This window comes from Camponotus floridanus, unplaced genomic scaffold (genome assembly GCF_003227725.1).
Source record: "Camponotus floridanus strain SB8 unplaced genomic scaffold, Cflo_v7.5 scaffold12, whole genome shotgun sequence".
Taxonomy (NCBI): Eukaryota; Metazoa; Arthropoda; class Insecta; order Hymenoptera; family Formicidae; genus Camponotus; species Camponotus floridanus.
Window position 1 is genome coordinate 2,767,038 of NW_020229237.1, and position 24,237 is coordinate 2,791,274.

General features: G+C 31.0%; 3 protein-coding genes across 9 annotated transcripts in view; 2 read left to right on the top strand and 1 right to left on the bottom strand.

The window, feature by feature from the left end:
• Positions 1-36: 36 nt before the first annotated feature.
• Positions 37-1,925, top strand: LOC105259076 (deleted in autism protein 1 homolog). Of its 2 annotated transcripts, none has more exons than XM_025415425.1 (4): positions 37-702; positions 989-1,289; positions 1,388-1,518; positions 1,649-1,925. In XM_025415425.1, exons 1-4 carry the CDS (start codon positions 103-105, stop codon positions 1,820-1,822), a joined length of 1,206 nt encoding a protein of 401 aa, XP_025271210.1. In that variant the 5' UTR covers positions 37-102; the 3' UTR covers positions 1,823-1,925. The 2 variants fall into 2 exon arrangements, with proteins under 2 accessions (XP_025271210.1, XP_011269107.1); XM_011270805.2 differs by having other exon boundaries at positions 1,639-1,924.
• A 1,012-nt stretch (positions 1,926-2,937) lies between these two features.
• On the bottom strand, positions 2,938-6,322 carry LOC105259077 (interferon-induced, double-stranded RNA-activated protein kinase). 2 transcript variants are annotated; one of them, XM_011270807.2, is made up of 9 exons: positions 5,863-6,322; positions 5,202-5,369; positions 4,962-5,118; positions 4,467-4,825; positions 4,088-4,386; positions 3,782-3,958; positions 3,548-3,706; positions 3,294-3,431; positions 2,938-3,204 (listed from the first exon to the last, which is right to left on the bottom strand). In XM_011270807.2, exons 1-9 carry the CDS (start codon positions 5,930-5,932, stop codon positions 2,962-2,964), a joined length of 1,770 nt encoding a protein of 589 aa, XP_011269109.1. In that variant the 5' UTR covers positions 5,933-6,322; the 3' UTR covers positions 2,938-2,961. The 2 variants fall into 2 exon arrangements, with proteins under 2 accessions (XP_011269109.1, XP_019885508.1); XM_020029949.1 differs by lacking the exon at positions 5,202-5,369.
• Positions 6,323-8,311: 1,989 nt separating this feature from the next.
• Positions 8,312-24,237, top strand: part of LOC105259080 (telomerase-binding protein EST1A) — a 93,441-nt gene continuing 77,515 nt past the window's right edge. Inside the window, exons 1-17 of one of the 5 annotated variants that reach the window (XM_011270810.2) lie at positions 8,312-8,410; positions 9,346-9,802; positions 9,936-10,215; positions 10,384-10,659; positions 10,776-11,032; positions 11,136-11,333; positions 11,411-11,543; positions 11,638-11,810; positions 12,169-12,399; positions 12,483-12,833; positions 12,911-13,078; positions 13,196-13,717; positions 13,808-13,886; positions 13,958-14,068; positions 14,149-14,160; positions 15,236-15,466; positions 15,843-15,904. In XM_011270810.2, the coding sequence (XP_011269112.1) occupies positions 8,362-8,410; positions 9,346-9,802; positions 9,936-10,215; positions 10,384-10,659; positions 10,776-11,032; positions 11,136-11,333; positions 11,411-11,543; positions 11,638-11,810; positions 12,169-12,399; positions 12,483-12,833; positions 12,911-13,078; positions 13,196-13,717; positions 13,808-13,886; positions 13,958-14,068; positions 14,149-14,160; positions 15,236-15,466; positions 15,843-15,904 (3,590 nt within the window). In that variant the 5' untranslated portion in view covers positions 8,312-8,361. The remainder of the gene's footprint in view (positions 8,411-9,345; positions 9,803-9,935; positions 10,216-10,383; positions 10,660-10,775; positions 11,033-11,135; positions 11,334-11,410; positions 11,544-11,637; positions 11,811-12,168; positions 12,400-12,482; positions 12,834-12,910; positions 13,079-13,195; positions 13,718-13,807; positions 13,887-13,957; positions 14,069-14,148; positions 14,161-15,235; positions 15,467-15,842; positions 15,905-24,237) is intronic. The other 4 variants (XM_011270812.2, XM_011270814.2, XM_011270811.3 and 1 more) reach the window with 4 other exon arrangements.

Genomic DNA, 24,237 nt, shown 5'->3' on the forward strand with positions numbered 1-24,237 from the left:
TGATATTGAAAGATATAAAATTTATAAGTACGTATTTTAAAAAATGTACGATGCAAATTCATAGAAAAATCAGCTAAAAAATCATGATCATACATCGAATCCATGATCCTATATTATATACGCAATATCTTTAAATTTAAAAAATGGAAGATATTGTTATTTATTGGCATTTGTACCCTGGTTTTAAAAATAAATATTATACAAAGCTTGTACCCTTCTGTAACACAATTGACAGAACAACATAAATGTCCAGCATGTTATGGGGTTTCTATGTGTCGTGATATTCATAAAATAAATCTCTTGTGGCATGATATTAATGCAATAATTTCTCACTTATTTGGGGTTAAAAATGTGTTCTTTGCAACATATAATCAAAGAAAGGTAGTGCTGAAGAAATTGGCACAATCTTTTGAATTAAAAGCATTTGACATTACATTGTGTAAAAAACTCCAGCTGGAATATCCTTGTACAAATGTTCTATTGGATAGATATGTAGCAGATTTTTATAATTATATCAAAGAAACAATTACTCTTGATTTTTCTAAAGATGATTCCAGCCGTTTGAGACTTTGCCCAACATTACAACATTTGGATGATTTGTTTTACAATATTTATCTTAACAATAAATATATTGATCCTACACAATACTTAATTAATCTGTGGACATTGGTTTCTTTAAATCCAGAGCCATTAATTCTTCAGGTAAATTATAAATATACATATAAAGTTATATATATATATATATATATATATATATATATATATACAAAATTATATACATACATTTTTTGATCCCTATATACATAATATACATATAAAATTATATACATACTACAATTATATATATATATATATATATATATATATATATAAAATTACATATAGATAATGCTATTAAATTATAAAGAAGTCAATTATGTTGACTATTTTTCAATAAATAATTAAGGATACAATTATATATCTTAAATTATTGAAACACTTCTTTCAGATATTATCTGCGGAAAATGGATGGCCAGTGCCAAAATATTTTGGAGCATGTGGCCGAATTATTATTGAAGAATATATTGGTCTACCACTTTCTGATTATTATGATAAATCTTGGATTCAAAGAGCAAAAATAGCATCAAGTCTTTTAAATGCTGCTCATATGTTTACTTTCAAAAATAAAAAATTCGGTTTTTATGTAACAGATGTATCAGCCGATAATATTGCTGTTGATTATAATAATGTAGCTAAATTTATTGATTTAGAAAATATAATTGTTGTTGACAAGAATATTTCTCAAAAAGGTAGAATAAATTGTCCCTATTACAAAAATACTTATATCATAATTTGAGATAAGGAGATATAAAGTTTATATATATTTATTTATGCATAATGATTATAGATATACCGGAAGAATGGCACGAATTACAAAAAAACATGATGCATTTTGATTGTTCTAATTGTTTTGCATTTTCCGCCGAAGATATTTGTAATCATCATCTAAGCGATCATAATTATTATGCAATCTGTCAGGTAATTGCTCTATATCATTAATGGATTATTATAGATCTGGATATTTTTGACATGTATTGTATAAATAGTACATAAATATATTTCATACTTGAAATATATATAGAAAATATATAATTACAGCTTTTATTAGATTCAACAAGTAAAAATTTATTTCCTGGCGGATTTCTTCACGATATACCTGTTAATTTTCAATGGCGATACCCAAATATTGAATATCTATTACAACAATGTGCCATTCCTAATTCTACCGATTCAAGAATATTTTTCGGCCAGCAACTCAAGGCATCATTGGATGCAATTGTAGAAGAATCATCTCAATACAAAAATAGTGAAATAAAATAACTCAAACAATATTAGCTTAAATCATATAATACAAATCAAATACAATTTTATATAATTCTTGTTACATAGTACAAAATAATTTCTTATATAAATATATTATCAATAGTTAAAAAATAGTTTCTGACAATATAAAATATAATAAAATTACAAACAAGAATATCACAATTAAGCTCGAATAAGATAATTAAACCTAATATTATTTTCTTGATTACTTCGATATCTGTATTTATGATAATATAATTAATGATAATTGATGGATCTGTACATATTTGTGTATGAATTTTAATAAATACAATAAAAAAATGTTTGTACACAAATGTAATTAATACTATATTCATAGTAACAAAAAATGTTTCATATTGCATAACAATCTTACACTCTTATATTTGTTTCTATTTGACTTATCTAATAAGCGTTATTGTAATTATTTTACAGTCTTGCTTTGTCATATATTAAATGGTTAATATTTAATAACGTCAAATAGTTCATAATTAAAATATGATTGGCTAAGATTATTGAGTAATGTAAATAATGAATACTTTGAAAAAAAATTAACTTGACAGCTCAGGTATAAAATATATCAATTTAACTAGGCATATATAAATAGGCAATATCAAACCAACGCAGATGTGGCGTGAAGCAATAAAAACTACTTTCATAATCCACACTTATTGATGATCAATACGTTTCGGACTCCTTTCGAGCCTTTTTCAGTGAAATAAAGTCAAACAGTTCGACATTACGCGACTATCTCAACCGCACGTCCGATCTATGAATCTCCTAACGGTACAAGACGTAAGGAAAGATACATCGGACACAAAAAACGCGACGGAGACGGGCACGAACATCTCGCTATGTCCAACGACTCTTAATCGACAAATTAACGGAACGAGAAAGAGAAAAAAAACTGATGTAAAAATTATTCTATACAAATGTATGGTATCCATATAGCAATTCAAAAAAACTGATTTAAAAAGTTAAAATCCGCAAACATTTAAGAATTGATTAAATTATAACATGTACATAATCGTAAATTATCATTTTTCTAAAAATTAAAAAAAAATTATAATTACCATTCTCTCATTTTCTTTTAACATATGTCTACTCTATTGTATTTTCAAGAGGATCTTTTAGCATCTTTACTTCATTTTTTAATAATGCGATTTTTTTTTCTAATTCTTGAATTGTGTTATTCTTATCGCGAATATCATCTTCTAATATCCCAACAGTATTTCTCAATTCAGCTATTGTTATATCCTCATCTTTCTTTAAACTTTGCAAAAGTTGTTTTGTCCATGGTCGTTTGACAGGATCTTTCTGCACCATTTGTATGATCATTTGTGCCTAAATAAAAAAAGCAATTAAGATATAAGATATATCTGCAAATATAAAACAAAATTTAATAAACATAATTCAATATATTTAAGACTTACCCATTTATGTCGCTCTGTGGGAAGACTTTTTGGTATGTAACCATTTTTTAAACAACGAGTTACAGAGCTCAATTCCATTTGAGTTTGCGTAGGAATTAAAAGCTCGATGAGAACAACTCCTACACTATAAATATCATTCTACAAATAAAAAATGTCATATTAATATTAAAATTTAAAATGTTATATAAATATTAAAATACTTTATTTATTTTAATATCCATCGAAGATTTTTTATAATTCTCATTCTCGTTTACCTTTGGATCACATTTTCCCTGTAGTTGTTCCGGTGCTGCATACATATGAGTACCACATGCAGAATGATTCTTTCCTTGTGATTTTAATGGACAAGCTAAACCAAAATCACCTAATTGAATTTGAAGTTGTCCTGATGTTGAAATGAATATATTACGTGGCTGTAATATAAATATTCTATTATATTTCAAAAGAATATGTTATCAATTAACATTAATTAAATTAAGTATATTTACTTTTATATCATGATGCACGACACTTTGAGAGTGGATATAATCGATTCCACAAAGAATTTGTTTCAAAATTTCCCTAATTACTGGTTCGGGTGATGCATTTAGTCTACCGCGCATCCATTGTTCAAGTGTTTGCTCACACAAAGCCATTTGAATATACAAGATCATATATTGGTGATTCTATATAAATAACAAGATAAACGTTAAAATCTACATTTGCGAATATAAATATATCTTTGTTTAAAGTTTAATAGCATATGTTATAAATATCTTATATTTTGATTTTTTTTATCTATATTATTTACTTACTTCATTGGAGGTATATGTATATATTTCTTGACTTGTAGATTCGTCACATAAATAATTATGATCAATATAATTATTACTATCTTTGGTTTCATTTGAAATCTTACTCTTCTTGCTATTTCTAAAAGATACAATGTCTGATGAGATTTCATCGATATAATTTGCTGCATTATCCTCGACTACCCACTCTTCTATATTTTCAGTTGATGAATTCAATTCCTCCAATCTTTCACTAAGATTTTGTCTAATTTCAAAATCATCAGTACTTCCACGTTTTTTATTTTGCTGTTTCACTTTCATGTCTGTCACATATCATTTGCATAAATTATTTTTCTTATCAAGTGATATATTTTGCTTATTATTAAGGTATATAAACTATTACCATTATCGAGCAAATTATATGATGTGGACTCTTCAGTGCAATAAGAAGTATGTAACTTATGTGATTTATGATCTTTCAATGGCGAACAGTTAAATGATGGCACTTCAATTCCTGCTACTTCAATCCAAGCTGCTTTGTAGGAAACAATATTTGCATGATTTAATTTAGCCAATGTCTTTACTTCATTCAAATGTTGTTGCAAAGTATTTGCATGACTAGAAGTTACAGCTATCTTTTTAACTGCATAATCGATACCATCGAGGCGATGTCGTGCTTTATAAACTTCACCGAATCCTCCACCAGCAATAAAACTTATTTCATTAAATTCTCGGTGATAACGGGATAATTCAGACAGGAAACTGTAATGTAACAACAAATAATATTAATGTATTACTGTATACACAAATACATAGTAACTGTTATTATAAACAGATACATATACGCGCGCATATGTATGCTTGCAAAATTTATAAATATAGCACACACAATATATACCTAGGGTTATATAAAGGATTTTCATTTCCACTCGCAGAATATGCAATTTTAATCAGTTGATAAAGAGCATGTTGATATTTTTTCCTTAGTCCTTCAAATTCCATCATATTGTACGAGTTATCAATTATTTTCATTTTATACAATTGAGCACAGATTTCTGTAAAAATATTATTTTTTAATAATTTTTATTATAAATATTTCTATATATATATCTAAAAAAAAATTTTAAAGATTGGTCACCATTATATAACTTTTTTCTGCGTGTTTTATCCTTTTCTAATATAGAACATATTTGATTTACAAGAGATTCAATTACAACACCAGAAGAAGGATTTACACGTGTGATTTGGCCACTAGTTAAATTTTCAGTATTATCATTTGAACAAAAGGTCGAATCCATATTATTACCTATTTCCATACAAAATTAAGATTATTAAATATCATTTCTTTTGTAATCTAATTTTGATAATAACCATTATAAAAACTTTTATTCAACTTAAATTTTTCATAATATTTATAATACAATATATAACATAAATAAACCAATAGATCAAAAATACATTAGAAAATCATTACAATGACATTCTGTTAAAAGATTTCTTTTTTCACATTTAAATAAAATCAAAAAGTAATTTAAAAAAAAGCTTAATCAAAAAGTCAATTTAAAAAAAAGCTTATATCAAAAATGTTTGTTTACATTAATAATAATATTTTTTTTCTTATTAAAACCTACTTTCCATATTTCCCGTAAAATACAAAATTTTAAGATAATGTATATTCAAAAATAAATAATTCAAATGTAACAATCAACTTGTCTGTATGGATGAGTTACTTTGAAAAAATTTTTGGAAAATAAACGTAATTAGTAACATATGATTTATAAATTATATACATAATGTACCTTGATCGAATGTGGTTAGAGTCGTCAGAGTATTCCAAGGATGATTTGTCTGCCCTGTATTCTCTGCCATTTTACGCGATATCGATAAATTCAAACTTTTTCTGAACTCGAAAACGTTCCACGAATTCAAACTCGTGACAAATTATTATAAATTATAAATTACACGTTTCCTACCGGACTGCAAACGCAAATCACAGACCGTCACGTTTGCACATGTTCGCCGATAAACGCACTTAACCTGTACTTGGATAAACGGCTTTTCAGATCCGCGAATATGAAGTTTAAATAACAGATGGCTCCGCGAATTTTGACATAAGAAGATACGAAATAGATAATTCGAATGTTCGCGAACATTCTGAATCCTTTTACTGTCAAACGGAGAATCTCTCACTGTTTATTCTCAGAACTCTATCTCTGGCGCATGAGCACATTGAATGTGGCTTGGAGTACCAAATTCGTGTAAGAAAAAGAGCATTGACTCTCTATTTCATGGAATAATTTGAAAATCATTATTAAAAAATATGCATCATAGTATATTAAATCCACACTTTTATTTAGACTTGCAATATATATTACTCTTCATATTAAGTATGTAAACATGTCGTTTTTATATAAAAATATATATAAAAATATATACATGAATTTCATCGCGCCGTCATTACGCTGCACATGCGCGAGAAAAAACATTTTAAAAAGTTAACGATATGGATGCGTTCGTTTATAGGTCTATGGGTTTGTTCTTTTCAGCTGCACTGCTGCACTAGTGCAATAAGTTAGAAAGAGACAAACATGCTTTCTTTCACTCTAACTAATTGCACTAGTGCAGCAGTGTAGCTAAAAAGAACAGATCCTATATATTTCACTTGACGTTACGGAATGCTTGATGGACCAATCAGCACGAGCAAATCCAGTGATAGGATTATTCCAATATCAACTGCCAGTACTGAAAATCTATAGTTTACGTCACGTATACTATAGATTTTCAGTACTGGCAGTTTATATCGCAGCCAAAATAGGTATAATATTTCCGTTGATGCGTAGCAAAGTATTTTCACCAATCAAAAATAATCGCATAATTATTAATAATGTAGGTTATTTGTTATTATTATCATTTATAATTATATTATTTTATACTTTATATTTATTACTTTTTATTATTTATATAGATAATTACATGTAACAATATAAACAAGAATTATGTATGAATATAATTCAACTTACCATAAAGAAAAAACTGAAGCTAAAATAATGAGGGAAATAACGAGGCAGCTCAATTAGATTTTACGTCATTATCAGTGATGAAACATTGAGAAATGGATTCTGGATCGAATATTCTTCATTAATCTCTATAAAAAATTGTCCAATATGTATCCGAATGACACTGTCACTAGAAAAACTGTCGTAAGAATGACTGAAAGTTCATTTCATGAGTCCTATACCTTCGCAACGAAATAATGATGGTAGCGCGATAACGTTTTGCTGACATGACTGAGCATCGGATATTATGTCCCACAATTGTTGATACAAGCTAAAATTATACGTTTCTTATTCTATATTCTACACTATAAAATTTTCTCTTCTAAAAACATAGCTTACATCTCGAGATTTTCTGGGTAAGAAATTTTATTTTATCTTTAGAAAAAACAATGAATATATTTATGAATATATTAAATATCAATCAAATGTCGTTGATACTCAAGAATAGGATTGAGTTCGCAAAACGACGTAACGATTTATCGGAAAAAAATATAATATTGTGATTCTATAAATTTGTTTTGAAGTGAAAAAAAGATCGAAAAAAATTGACTTTCTTGGCAATAATAATGAATAATATTCAATGAATAATACAGTCACTTAGTTCATGAAAGAAATTGAACGAATATTTCTAAGAAGCCCATTTATCCTCGAAAATTCTTTGAATTCGAAAGAGAGCAAGTATAATACTATGGCTGCTATCGTCTGAGATCTTTTGATGTTTTTAAGTTTCGTCAGCTGATAATGATAAAAATAGAGAGATGAAACAAAATAAAAGTACGAGCTCAAAGATAAAAAAAAAGATATGCGAAATTCGAGTAAAAATAAAAGACTAATTAAAATTTTTGGTCCTAATTGTGGCATCAATTAACGTTATTCTACTCGAAGAAATTTTTTACTTTTGCAATACACTAAAAATGAGATAGATACATAAATTTAAAAGTTGAGAAAAGGTACAAATTAATGTAAAAATTTCATATTCTTTATTCGATTTCGTTTGATAATCTATTTCTTTTAAAATGAAACATCCACTATTGATATCAGCGTCTCGTGGATGATAACTTATATAATTACAAGATTGAATGAGAGAAGAAAATGTGCATAGGCACATAGATAATGACTATAGCGTACGCTTGGTGATTGAGAAAGCGCGATCCGCGACATCTTTCGTTCCTTGGCGTGTCGCGTGTTCACGTCAGTGCGGTAGAAAAATCTTGATACGACTTCACGCGATTGCATTTCAATATGGCGAACCGCGACAAAGGACGCAGAAAGTGGGGAGGATTTTCACAAGGTACTTTGACGATAATTCTTATTATCTCGCGATCGCGTACGAGTTAACGTCGTATTATCGCCGATACTCTAGTGCGCCCGACTCGGGATCAAATTCGTCGACCTCCCTCGCAAGACTCGATGTGCAAAATTAACCTCACTAAACAAGCTAACCTATAAGTTACGGCGGGCACTTGCGATGTCGCGTTATTTTATGGCGTTTGGCGACGCAACGTTAGAATCCGGCCATCACAATCGACTTTGCCTAACGAAGTAAATTAAAAATATCATCGATCTGTATAATCCGTGAATATAATTTTCCTTCGAAGATAAACGGTCCGATAAATTCTCGCGCTGTCAAGAGAATGTCAACATGAACGAATTGAATATAATTTTGTAAGAAATAGTTGATATTTCGCCGTTCAAATTCTCTAATTTTGCTACATTTGCACATCCAAAGAGATAATTTTAGATATGAAACCCTTGGAGAAATGTATAAGATGTGTTTATCACAAAGTTTTCTTTATCTCCTTTTGTGTCAATATTTTGATCTAAACATATAATGTATGCAATATTAAGCAAGTCTCCATATACATGTTACACAAAGAATGTATTGCATATAGTATTACAATATTTTATTTTATTTCTTGTGTACTGTACTTGTATTAATGAACTGGTAGAAATAATGCAAAAAGTATACTTAACAGATAAAAATTCATAATTTAAAAGCAATATATCTAATATATATCTAATATATTAATTTATCAAAAAATTGTTACTGAATATCTTTATCGAAATGTCAACAAAGATTTATTTTATTCATCAATGATTTATATATATGTGTGATAAATATGACAATTGTGAGATATAAGTAAAATATTTAAATAATTGTGATTATGTGAAGAGAAGTTCAAAATAATATTTTTACATATACCACATTGTAATAATTATTTTCAGAATTAACAAATTCTAAATTGGAGAAAGATAAATTGACGGGAATGCGTGGTGGAGGGAATAGAGCATCTCAGGCCTTATACAGACCAGGGAGTGGCCCTTTACGCAAGTCAGGCAGATCCAGCAATGCTGCCGATGAATATGACAATGAAAATGGCTCGCAAGAAAAATCTAGATCAACTTCTGTCCAGTATCGTTTGAGACAGTCGCAACTCAATAGATCTAATCAAGCACAGGATAGTCCACCTCTGTCACAAATCGATAATGTAACTGAAAAATTAGGCAATACGCATATTGACTATAGAAATAGCAATAATGAACCAGTACAAAGTACTGGACACAATATCAGTGCAGGAGCAGGAGGAAATGATTCAAAAAAGAAAAATAGGAAACCTGAACAATTGCTGTATGTACCAAAAAAAGTGAAAGAAGCACTGGCTGAACAGGATGGAATTAATAGGTAAAATAGTCGTTTTATTTCCATCAATATAAGATGTAAAAAGATTATAAGATATGAAAGTAACCTCTAACTTGAGAGAATAATACCATATCCATTACATTATTGTAACATTAAAGCTGTTAAATTTTTTTAGATCTCCCAGTCATACTGCATGGGAACGAGAGAGAGAAGAGAGTGATGATCGTGATTCCCATTCCAATCGTAGTCACAGAAGTGATCGTAATCGCGCGAGCAATCACAGTGTTCGAGACAATGGTAATGAAGGCAGGGGCAAAGATGACAACAGCAAACGGTATTCGGGCAACCGACGACATCGTCATGTCAATGAAAACGAAGAACGTTGGCGAACCGATTCGCCGATATCTGCTAGAAACTATGCGAATCGGAAGGATAATCTACGCGAAATTAGACAGGTTTGTAAATAATAAGTTGAACTATAATAATAATAAATTGATAAAGAATATAATAATAATAGTGGATTTCCTAACAATGAATTTTATAAAATTAAGAGTCATAAATTCATAATATATTCTCGTGCACAATTTGTACAATTTGAAAAATATTTTTTTCTATGTTATTAGGGTTCTGAACCTCTGTCTATGACAAATCAGAATGATTTTAATCGTACGAGAGATACGCGTAGCGTGGAACCCATTGGACATTCAGATAAATTTCAAGGCAAACCACCCTCTGGCAGACGCAATAATGCGAAAGATAGTTTGTCGAAAAATAAGTTGGAGCTAATGCCACCACGGTTCCAAAAGAAGTATCTCATTGATAACGGATATGTATTACCTAGCAACAATCCGGGAACGTCCACAGAGGATTCCTGGAATGGTAGCAGTGTTACATTTCAGGTAAAGATTTGTTAAGTGCTAATTATATAATTTTTTTGCATACTTACATACATTAACTGATATCAAATACGATGATTGAAACAACATCATATATGAAACGTGACATGAATTGTTAGCAGGCTTCATCCAGTTATAATTATCCATCAACAATGCAACATTCGCAAACGATGCAAAACTTGCCACCATCTGGGCCACCATTACCACCACAATCTAATTGGGCTAATACTGTACCAGTGAGAAGCAGAGGAAGAGGTAGACTTAGACCAGAGGAATTGGAAGGTACAGCAAGTAGCATCTTCAGACCTGTCACTCCTGAACAATATTCGGCGCCGAGTTCCAGATCCCATACTCCTAGTCAGGAATACATGAATCGGTACAAAAATGTTTATTTATACTTATATCTGATTTTTTATTTGAAATTTTATATAAATCGATAAAAATTACATTAAAACATTAAATCACAAAATTCATGTTAGGTCTTACGATCGCCGTGGTAGTAACAGCACTATGTATACCAGTATGGAGAGCTTAAGCCGCGCTGACAGTGCAATGATGCCACCACCATCATCTGCATCGCCGGCAACTTCGCAATCCAATTCAAATAGGGGTTATAAATCACCTGAAAATCATCGCAGAGGTGCAACATCACCAATCAACAATCGCACTAACAACATGTAATTAAATATTTAAGCAAAGGTTTCTTTTTTTGCTTTGTATTTTTTATGCATTTAATAATTGGATTGATTTTTAGGCAAAGAACAACCAGTAACACGCATGAGCATAATTCGAGCTTGGACAAACAGAGCAATCAACAAAACACGAATCTTAGCTCCATGAAAAGCGAATCATTTAATCCATCATCTATTACTGCATCTGAAACATTTGTAAGTACATAAATTAATAAATTCAATTCTTCAAGTATTCTTTGGATAATAAAAATTAATATAAAACTAATTTATTTCAATTTATTTCAATTAGGACTGGAGCGAAGAAGTTGAATTGAATGAAAAGTTGGAACAGGAATATTTGAGTCGTAGTTCGTCTGTCTTAAGTATACGCGAGAGCGTAAGTATGCCACGAAGTCAGGCCGTAGGCGAGAGTTACAAGCGACGTAAAAAAAAAAAACGCGATAAACATCGTGATACTGACCGGTAAGCATGCTTTTATCATATCTTTTTTATCTATTTACCCTTTTTATCGCTTAAAGATAAGTTTCAAAATATAAAATCCGAATAAACTTATCCCTCGTATGATTTTTTTCTACAAAATTACTTCTACATATATCATAAAAGATCACGTGACATGCGCAGCCGTATTTAACTTTGTAAAATACTTGTAAACACATATATTTGCGATTAAATTAGAATCTCGCCTGTAGTGAAGGCATCGAATAATCTTTTTCCAGAAATTTTTGTCTATCCTGCCCCATATTGCCAAAATCATTCGAATTCTATTGTATAAATACGAATGTTGAAAGATTTTTTATGAGATTATTTTAAATTGTTCAAGTGGTAGTAGCAGAGATAAAGGGCGAGGCAACAGCCGCGAACGTCAGAAGAATCAACAGAACAGAGAGAATGATAATTACAATATCAATCAAAAGAATAACAATAATAATAATAACAGTAATAGGCGATACGATCACAGAAGGCGTAGTATTATTCAGCGTAGTCGAGAATCGAGTAAAGACAGAAATTATGGTAACAGTTACAGAAGCTTTGATGATCTTCATAGACGCAGGTATTTATTTTTTCTTGAAAACTTATGCGTGTCAGTACTATTTCAGTGTTATCTTAGATTATGTAACGAATATTTTATTTTAGAACTGATAGATATTTGGATGAGGATTGGAGAACAGGCAGAAAGATATCGACTTGCGAATCTGATGAGGGCAGACAAACTCCTAAAGTTTCTTCTCATACTATTCCTCTTCCGAGTGTGAATTCTAACTCGACAGCACATCATTCGTCTCCGACAGGACACAACAATGCTCAACCGGGTGTCTTAATTTTGCCTAACGATGTTAATCAGTCGTCTCCCAATCAGACGACTGCATCTTCTCAACAAGGTACTGGGCAACAGCAGCAGCAACAACAAAGAACTTTATTCGATCCGAATAATCCGCATAAACCTATTGTTATTACTTCACCTGGAAATAGAGCAGCTGTACAAAGGTAAAACTGGTTTTTCTCTATTTTTCTTGTAATCCATTAGTTACAGAAATTAAACGATGATTTATTTTCTTTTTAAGGGATAATGACATGCAAATTTCGAGTGTTCCAGTATTTCAATCTAATGTAGGTGTCACACCATCTCATTATTCTTTTCAAAGCACTCAATTGGATGGTATGCCATCACCATACATGAATGATCAAATCGGAAATATGAGACCTTCGTGGTACGAACCATTTTCAGCCAGGTACGTAAATTATTTAATATCCATATATATATATATATATATATATATATATATATATATATATATATGATTTTAGATTATCATATGTCCTTATGTTAACATATTAACATTTTTCAGTTTTCATTCAGCGAAAAATCACTGCCTTCTCTTGGATATAGAACGTGCCGATCTAGAATTACAATGGATAATAAGTTCAGGTGGCTTTACGTCGCGTTTGGATAGAGTTGCGTACATACGACATTTTCTTCAACAGAGTTTGAAGATTTTGCTCGAAACCGATATCAAATTCTGTCAGGCAGAAAACGTTGAACAACATTTTTGGAAAATATTGTTTTATAATTTGATCGAGATGCTTCGAAAAGCACCCAAAGAGAACGTGGAAGGACGAGAACGTTACAAACAGATAATGTTAAATATTATTGATGAGGGTACTACTTATCTGGAAAGTTTACTAACTGCTCTCGAGACTACATACGAGTTTAAATTGGACACGTTTCTTGCATCGTCGAGTTTACCCAAGGGTCTCGGACTCTTAGGACTAGCCTTAGTCAGCGCCCAAAAGATATTTTTATTCTTGGGAGATTTGGCGAGATACAAAGAACAAGCAAACGAAACAAGCAATTATGGGAAATCTAGACAGTAAGTGTTTAAAATAATCTCGTGATAATGATATAATTTTAAAAGCTTGAAATATTTTTAAATTTAAACAAAAAATCTTTTTTTACTTAGATGGTATCTAAAAGCGCAGCAAATCAATCCTAAAAATGGCAGACCTTACAATCAGCTTGCCTTATTAGCACATTACGCAGTATGTATTAATATTTATCATGATGGATATAATTCAATATATAATTTTTCAATGTTTTATCGCGTTTTCAGAGACGGAAATTGGATGCTGTGTATTACTACATGCGATCTCTTATGGCGTCGAATCCTTTTCATTCTGCCAGAGAGAGCTTGATAGCGCTCTTTGACGAAAACAGGAAAAAGGTAAGAAAAATTATGAAATGTATCTTTAAAACGTTTGTATTTATACTAACGTTAATATTTTGATTTTCTTCTGCCGCCAGTATCTACATTATGTAAGTAAATTTTGATACACTTCGTGTGAACCTTTTAGATATTCATTTGTCATATATTTATTTGGTCAAGGCTTTATTATTTGTTTATTATTTTATTGCTAATCGTTTTTAGATTTTTTATTTTGTGTGCTTTGGAGCCTTGATATTTCAATTCACCTGTGCACTCTTAAAAACTTTATATTTTATTAACTCTTTTTTTTTTTTGTAAATGTGGCGAATTAATGCATTTCACATACAACTATTAATTTATTAAAATAGTAAATATTATTCATGCAAATGTCTGCCATTATAACTATATACACATTATAGCTATTTTTACGTAGCTGTAGTAATCGTTCACACGAATTTTAGCTTTAAAAAAATTAAGGACATTATACAGAAAGAAACATAAAATAAGTTAACAAAAAAGGGAAAATTTATTTGTACTTTCAAAGAAACCTGTACAAGAACACAATATCTGTTAACGATATGCCTGCAGCATTTTTTAGATTGCCTGTTTGTAAAACATGTTCTTAAGTTTCCGGAAATGCTTTGCGCTGTAAATCTAAATTAGAGACTTTTTATCTTTGCAACAGCTCTGCACATTTCGTTAGCATGCACTTCTCATAGATGCGGGAACTTGTACAAATGAGGAGTACAAATATTATCCAATTGGCGCTATTTGTATGACTAGCTATCTATACAAAGACAATCCTGCTACCATCTTTCTATTTCAATGATAATACTTTTCAATGTATTGAACATTTTAATAGAAATTGATAGAAAATGATCAATATTCTCTTTCTCTTTCTCACAATCCCATAATTTACTGCATCGAATATTTTGGTATAATTAAAAACGAATTAAAATACTCAAATTATTTGTAGGAATATGAAAATTTGGTTGCGGGACACTTTGGTAGTATTTCGCTCATATATTTTACACTTGTATATATAATACATGACGGAAACATGCATAAATATGACGGCAAATGTGATATATGTTAATAATTGTAAAGGCCAAATATTATGCACTGTATTCGTTTTAAATGCATCATGCGATAAAGATATTGTCTTAGTAAATGAAATATTCTTAGTACGAGTCTATTGAACGTAAGCGGAAGGAAGAGAGAGAATCAAAGGAGCGGGCAAGGATGAAGGAAAAAGAAGGCGCGAATATTATTGGCGGTGGATTGAGGAGAGAGACGTGGATTCATCCGGGTGATGGTAGACGAGTGCGACGTACAACCAGCACGTCCACTGCCAACGAGACGAGATTGTCCCATACAAGCGATTTGGAGGAGTTATCGCAATTAACAAGTGTCGAGGTTTGTGTTGCTCATTTCTTGTCTAACACGGTTCTAATCTAACAGTTTTCAAAAGCAGCTACAGTTTTCTATAGAAAGAAGTTTTCTATAGAATACTTCTTTTATAATCAAGTGATAAATGCTACACACACACACACACGTTCAATATCTGCAAAATTTTCGTAAAATTTTTAAAACGTGCGTTATATATAAATTTGTACATTTTCTTATATGATTCATAACTATATATATATTATTAATATGATAAAATATTGTTGATATATTGTAAACATGCTTTTGATAATATTATCATTAAAATATTATATATATTTATGAAAATTACTTTTATTCTATTTTATACTCCAATACTAATGTGACTTAATCTTCTTTTTTTTAGGTGAACAAACGATTCGTCACTTCATACCTTCATGTTCACGGAAAACTCATCACCAAGATAGGGTGAGTATTTACCATAATTGATTCTCTTTATATTTCTTTCTATAAAATTAAAAACGAAAAAGCTCATCTATAATTAACAATTATAGATCTTTTTTTCATCATTAAAAATTTGTTTATAAATACTAGAGAAGTAGTTTGATATTGATTTACTGATTGTCCAGTCTGATATTCGCTTCTGATAAATGCGTTTATTCTCATTACGAAAACTATAGAATCATTTTTCGCGTCTACTAAATGTGTTCCATGAATAGCATAAATCATTATTTTGTATATTTTACTTGCATTTACTAAACATGGATAAAGTCAGCGAAATTTTTTCGATTTTGTAATTTTGTAATAATATATTTTTAATATAATTAAAAGAAGGAAGAGAAATTAATAAATTTATTTTCTTTCTCTTTTAAATTTTTGTTCTTTAAAGCTCATGATGTATTACAGTAATATTTTATCACTGCTTTGTACATTTCTTTTTTTCTTTATTTATTAAAGTACATATTAAATTTGTAAAAACAGCTAAAGAACAGAATATAATATTGTAACTACTATTAAATTAATTTATTTTATATAAAAAACATGCAAGTATTTTTAATATACAACATAACGATTTATTAAGGAATATACACTGTAGTAGATATTTACTTTCCTCATCTTAGCTTCGCTTATAGCTTTAAGAAATTGACAAAGATTATCTGTATTATCTTAATGAAATTCTAATTAACAGAAGCAATTACGTTAAAGTAAGCGAAGTATACGTGATGTCTAATCTTAGCGCAAATTGCAAGATGCTTTTATGGAAAGTTGAAAATTTGTCATTAGTGTATTCTGTTTATTAACGGAATATATCTTTATTGCAAAGATGCATAAATAAGTAAATATTACCCTTTACAAAAAATAATCGGAATAATTAGCAACTGATATCGCGACCAAGCAAAAGTGATTATCGCTTAAAAATTCGCGATGCTGCATCCCTACAAGTTTATAAAATCTAAATATCGCCAATAAATGGGATATTAAAGTGTTATGGCATTTAATCCAGACTGATCAATCCAAAAATATTGCACTAGAGAATCTCTCTCGGCGATTCAATTAGCAATATAAAAAGGAAAAATTCGGAATATGTATGTCATACAACAAAGACAAAACATATTCGGATTTTTACGAGCGAAAAAATATGTGGTTTTTTTCTTAAATATCTAGAAAGGAAGTGCAATTTTATTTAAATATTATATATATATATATATATATATATATATATACATATATGTTTATATATATATATATATATATATATATATATATATATACATATATGTTTATATAATATTTTTCTTTATTATTTTTAATTATTTTTAATTATATATATAATATTATATGTCTCTCTGTATTTTGATTTATAAAAAGATTTTGTTATTCTATTTAATATTTGGGTCTGATTTAAACTTTGTTTTTTGTCTTTATTTTTATTTTCGAAAAAAGCCTTGAATTTTTAAGCGATAACTATCAGTTCTCATAAAATATTATTTTTCAAAAAGCAAGCTCTGTTGTGAGGATATTTATATTCTGAAAATCAAAATTGATTTATTAATTTATTTGGAATTATTAGCTTTATTAGAGAAGATTTTCGTGAATTTTATAAGAGAGTAATATTTGAAAAAAATGTTATAAATAAATGCTGCGAATAAAAAATCGCGTTTGTCGTTTAAAATGAATTTATTTGCTCATTGTATCCGGTACTCTTTCTTTTTTACATTTCTATACTTTCGCGATGCCTCAGAATCTGGTCGAATTAATGTGGACATGCATGTATATGTATGTACACTAGCCTTAACATATGTGAATTTAGCCATGTTTGAAGCGTACTCGAAACCTATCTAGATATTTATGCATCCATGATTGTACTATTTAAAAAATTTCAAATTATATTTTTACACTAATTGCATTTTCAAACAAATTTATACATAGTTGCGTAATGTACAAATAAAAATGGCTCGGAATATCTAAGATGAAGAAATATGGCATCTTTTATATTAGCCTTGACTGATTCGTTTTTCTACACATACTTATTATGAAGTCATGCAAATTTATCTGGATTGGGGCAATCTGTCGAAAAAAATGTCGTATCGTCACGACACATGAATAGCCATATACGATGCGTACGCCCCCTGTATGTATATATCTCATGTATAAATGTGCCTAACTTCATCGCATCCTCGACGCCGAGCGGACGCGGGTTCGTGGTATGTACAGCTTCGTGTTTTCTTACGCACGGCGGTAAAAATGTTAATTGACAATTGCATGGCGCCACCCGACCACCACCGTCTCGACCGCAACGTGACGACGATGGAAGCGGCAGCGGGGATGCTGTCCCGTGCGTGTTGTGACCTTGTGAGATACGTACTTCGCGACTACCGTACGTACGCGCGCACCCCTTCGGCGATAATTCACCGGACAAATTTGGACCGTGAAAGAGAGAGAGAGAGAGAGAGAAAAAAAGGTTTTTATTCCTCAAATTTTTCATTCGTACGAAGTTAAATTTTACCAGTTAAATAATTGTTTTCGGCGCGTCATGTGAAAAAAACAATGTGGACTGAGACGAGCGTCGATGAGAGGAGGTAAGACAAACAATATTAAGAACCTCCTTCATTAGCAGTATAAAAATTTGATGATTTTTAAGAGTTTCTTTCTGAAGAATATTATAGAAATTGATTTATTTTGACGTTTTCATTCATTTTGGAATATATTGTATGTCAGTATTTTTTGATATTTAGCTTTTTTTTTATTCAAAATGAGTTTAGCATAAACTCATTTTAAAAAAATGTATGGTTTAACAGCGTGAACTACTCCATATAATTGTTTGAAATGTAAAAAGTTTTACGTTTCAAAAGTTTTACTCTGGTTTTACATTTCAAAAGTTTTATTTTAGTTTTATTATATATTCCATAAGATTTTGAGGTACTGAACTTAATTTCATTAGGAAAAATTGAAAAAAATAAAGTAGTATTATATTTTAAAATTAAATATTTGTCAATTTTATTAAAATTGTTTTCGTTTTTTCAAGATGACAACTATTAAATATTAATTTTTTAAATATTAATATTAAATTTAAATTAATATTAATATTAATTAAATATAAATTTTTCAATTTTAATTAGTAATTTCAAAAAATATTCTCTTTTATTTAAAAAATGTTGAAATAATTTTATTCACTAATTTTCAAGATATCCGTCATAGTATCTTTAAAAATAGCGTTTTGAGAGAAAGTGCGCTTAAAATTTAAGTTTTGCAGGTTTATTTAAAGACTCACACGCGCTATCCTATTTCAAATCTTATAATTTCGTCAATTTAGCGAAATTTTTAATAAAATTTAAAGGACATGTTCTTAAGACATCATATTTTTAGGAAATGTAAAAAAAAACATCGATTTTTTGATCCTCTAAAATAGACCGAGCTCTTAAAATACAGGAGCACGTTGGGTAGCTCTGTATACTATTAGAACGTTACATAGAATGTACTCGCGGTCTATAATTGGAATTACCGAACCAGTGCCATTGGTTAGAGGTGCTTGTTAACGACAAGGTACGTGCGTGGCATAGGCACATGTATAGATCGCGGATAGGTGGGGAAGGGGAAGAGAGATGGGAGACCGTGCAGTGCACAGTCGGACTAGTATGGTTGGCTTACGGTGTTGCTGACTCGTTGCGTCGCGACTGCTGTTGCTGTAATGGATTTGGCTCATTACTGGTTGCAGAAGCACTAGGGTTCGTCCTCCGACCCTACAGAGTTATATTCAAGGTTGCCCTTGTACCATACGGTCCATCGCGGACTATTTTCTTTCCGTCGTAGTATCGTGCTTCTCGTCGTCAATTAGCCCTTTTTTAACCCTTTTTAGCATATATAACTTTTTTGAGAGTTTTTCCATTTGATTTAAAAATTAAAGTTTTATATATATATTTATTTATTTATTTTGAAACATACACATCTCTAAATGTCTCTAAAAATTATTTATATATATATCTTGAAATAATTTACATATATTAATAAGATATTTGAACCTAAGTTATATTTACATATAAATTCCAATAATTAATTTTTTACTTAACTATATATTTTAAAAAGGATTAAAAAATTACTTAGACTGAAATATCTTGTAATAAAAATATATATACATAGAAACAATATAATTTTTATAACGTAATTTAAAAAATTTTCGATTTACAATTTTATTTTAAAAAAAACTTAAAAGAATAAAAAAGGATTCTTTTATATTAATCTAACATTTAAATAAAATTAAAAGATATAAACTATCACAGGTTTCTGTGAACTTTGACTATATAAATTGATTGTAAATTAATTTTGATTATTGTAATTATATATAGATAAATATTACTAATAAGACATATTATCCGTGAGATTAATAAATAATATTACTAAAAAAACTCTCAAAAAAAGTACATGTAAAGTTGAAAAAATTTCTCTGTATTCGTACTTATTACGCTAATTTAAATAATTGTTTAAATTAGCAAGATATTAAAAAAATTCAACAAGTAAATTAGAATAAGAGCTTAGTGATTATTTATATTAGGCATTATAAATAATATGCATTAATTAAGTGATATAACTCTCCCACTTTTTCTCCTAATATTTTACAATTTTATACATTAAAATTCTGATTATTTCTTCCTCTGACTATTATGATGATATATTTGCATATTATGAGTAAAAAATACATGCCCATGATTGAGCACTTGAAAGAATTGAATGTCCTGGAGAATCTATACTGAGAACGTGCGCGCTTGTTGGTGATGATCAATAATTTCGAGTTGCAAGACAAATCGTTTTTCGTCGATTAATATGGTAGTCCGACAGATTAAATCGGTCTCAACGTGTTGCCGTATGAGATGGCGCTTGAATTTTTTCCACCAGATGAGGATCGGGAAAGATCGTGAGGGTCGCGTCGCGCCAAGAGGTGGTAATTAAACCTATAAATTGACAATGTGAAGGAAGAAGGCAGGAATCGTTTCATAACACTCGTAAGACGAGAGAGAAAAGTGGTCGCAGGCGGCGCTTCCACCGGTGGTTAGATGGGCAAGGTAGATTCTCTCATGGACCATAGTGTGATGTTTCTGCGAGAAGGGAGGGAGACGGCAGGATAGCAAGAATAGAAAGAGAAAGAAAGAGAGAGAGATAAAGAAAGAGAAGCGAGACGCGCATACACAGCCAGAAACTTAAGTAGTGCGAGTAAGTAAAGCTACGCTATGAGGCTCTCTCGGCTGGTAACACACATGGGTTTCCGATGGTCGTTTACCCGCGGCCCTTGCGAGTGACGACCCCGCCCGCTTCAAGGGCACTCTCCTCGTCGGATACCGCAGCCTCCGCGGACCAGAACCCGACTACCCGGCCCGGCCATCTCCTCCGCGGCGTAGGCTACACAACGCGAACGGATCGCGACCATCTGGATTCCTCCCGATCGTTGCAAACGATCAGATTTCCGGCCCGCCGACCGGATTTGACGAATTACGCGATAATGAAATCTCGTTGCTTTTACGTCGTTCGATTGATCGATAGATCGTCGTTCTTTCACAGATCATCTTCTCGCGTATAAACTCAAATTTACCTGATGAGAGATTTCCGATGAATAGACAGTTTGCGTTACAACTTTAATAACAACTTTGGAATCTTTTTGTAAAGTGAGGTGGATCTAAAAATTTTAATATTAAATTTATATCTTAGATAAAATTTTAATGGATAGAATTTATAATTTATTTATATGTTTTTTGAAACAAAAGTGTTTATTCTGCCACAGGATGCGTAAAGAAATAATTGTCTTGCAACTGTTGTATGAAACAGAAATTTTATCAATTATCCTTAATACTCGATTATCGCATTTCGTTTGGCTAATGTATTGGCTTATATATTTTTGCAAATTTTTATTTTCTCACGTTTCGCATGGATTTACGCGAGAATCCATGGTAATCGATGATTAAACGATGTTCGGAGTGTTAAGGTGTTAGGAAACATACATTTTAGTGTCATTCGCGACGCATTCGGTTTGCGATGAGATAGCGGGTATAGTAGTCGACCTATCGACCACTGTCATCGACACTGCCGGGCTAATGGCTCGTTATGCCGCCATTTATATTTGCATTGCTGGCAAGGACGATGAGATTATATGATACGCGCGGATACGTTCGTCAGACAGAATTTCTTCGTGGCGACTTAACTTGGATCGAAGGAATCTGTTAGTCTAGAGGTGTGAAATAGCAGCATTGATATAAGAGGTAGACAGAATCATTGAAGATTTGACGTAAAACAGACTGTAAGTTTAATATTTGAAAATTTTGGAAAGAATTAGTCGTTTAAAATAAAGATTCTTCGACCAAAAAGTTTTTATGAGATGCAAAGTTTGAGAATAAAAAAGGACAAGGATTTTTCATTCAATATAAACAATGTCCAAAAAATCTTTGAGACAATTTAAAACTAATTAACAAAAAAAAGAAATGTAAATAAAAAAATATCGGGAAAAAATAAATTTTAAATCAGAGGGACTTTTTGCTCTCTCAATGGTCTCGTAAAAAAATGTACGAATTTGATTTTTCTGTATTTTTCGATTATAAATGAAGAGTAAATACATATATGATATAGTACTGGCAACATGAACGATGAATCTTATCCTGCATATTATACAGTATAAGAAGAAAGAAGATGTGAAAAATGACCTTGACACTTATATCTTGTCACACGATTGCAGTCTGTAATTTATGTCACCGTGTATTTTCCCTCGACGGTGCTTAATCAGAGCTAGACTACCCATCGTCCCGTGTCATTTCACGCGCCGTATTATTACTATAATTGATTTCCGAAGTAAAATGCACCGACTGCGTCGGTTTGAGGAGTGATTTTTGCGGTTCAAGCGACTTTAGACGATATTATTGCCCGCCGATAAATAATGATAATTACGCTAATGACATCGATTACGACAGCGAGACGTATTGGCTTTAATCATTTTCGATGCGCGTCCCGCGTTGATACATAGTCGTCGGCGATTGAGTCATTTAGATTCTGCAATCTAGATAAAATCCAACATCGGGAGAGAGGATTACGTTTCTATTACGGGCGATCCGGAGATCTGAATATACGATGTGCGATCGTGTCCCGATCGATGTCGCGCCGAGCCGATTAATTATTTGTAGTCGCGCGATCGACGATGAAAAAGCGAAGGAATTTCGTTAGCCCGAAGGTATCTATTTATCCGCGCTGCGTATTTTGCGGGACGATTTATTATCTATCCGACGGATATTTATAGCTGCGGCTAAATTAATCTTCATGGGCTTATGATACAACCTGCGCCGCTCGCGAATATATCGTGTGCAGAATTATACACTATTTCGCTCGGATTTGCGTTTTCTTGTAAAATGAAAGTTGAAATTGCATACCGCGTGATCCGCAAACGTCTGTCAAATTCTTCACGATAAAAATTATTTTACTAAATTATTTTAATAAATATTTTAATATTTTTGAGGACATTATTTTAATAAATTTATATTAAAATTACGTAATAATGAAAAATAACTTTTTCAAAAATATTTTATATAATATAAATATTTTAGAAAAAAATATATTTGAAGCCATTTGCAAATTTATGAAAATAATGTGTATTAATGCTTTTTACTAATTGATTCAATGTATTTCAGATTAGCAATTAATATATTATTTATATATAATGGACAAATAATTTTCTATTAAATCATATTGCTATGCGTAATTCGTCGATTTAATTCGAAACAACTCTCCGAAGGAGTTATTCGCGCGTCGTGATTATCTTCCGATCGAGGCGACGAAATTGGCTGCGAGAAGAGTGAGTTCGATGCGGGATATAGCGCGATTGAGATTGAGCGGGAGCGGGAATGAAAGGCGGCGAAGAAGAAGAAACTTAATGCTCGTGGTACCATATTGCCGTCGCTGTATCGAGGCGAAGAATGATTATGGTGGTCGGCCCACGCAATCCGCGGGTCATGGACCATGATCTATGGTACACGACAGAATGCCCCGTTATGCGCTAAAGTGCAAACTTGTTAGTCATAGAGTCAGCCCGTCGATGTCGATGGGACAACCCGGGCTGCCGAGGGGGCTTCTTAAATGCCGGTGTTGTACGGTTTGCATAAGATCTGTATAAGGATAGCAGAGGATGGAGTAGTTCTCCATATTATCGATTTAAGTGGATCTAGTTCAGCGATTCGTTATCTCTTTTCATGTAACTATAGTCTTATTTATGATGTGTAGATGCGGAAAACAAATTTGCTTAACTAAACTTAGCCCTGAGCGACGTTATTACA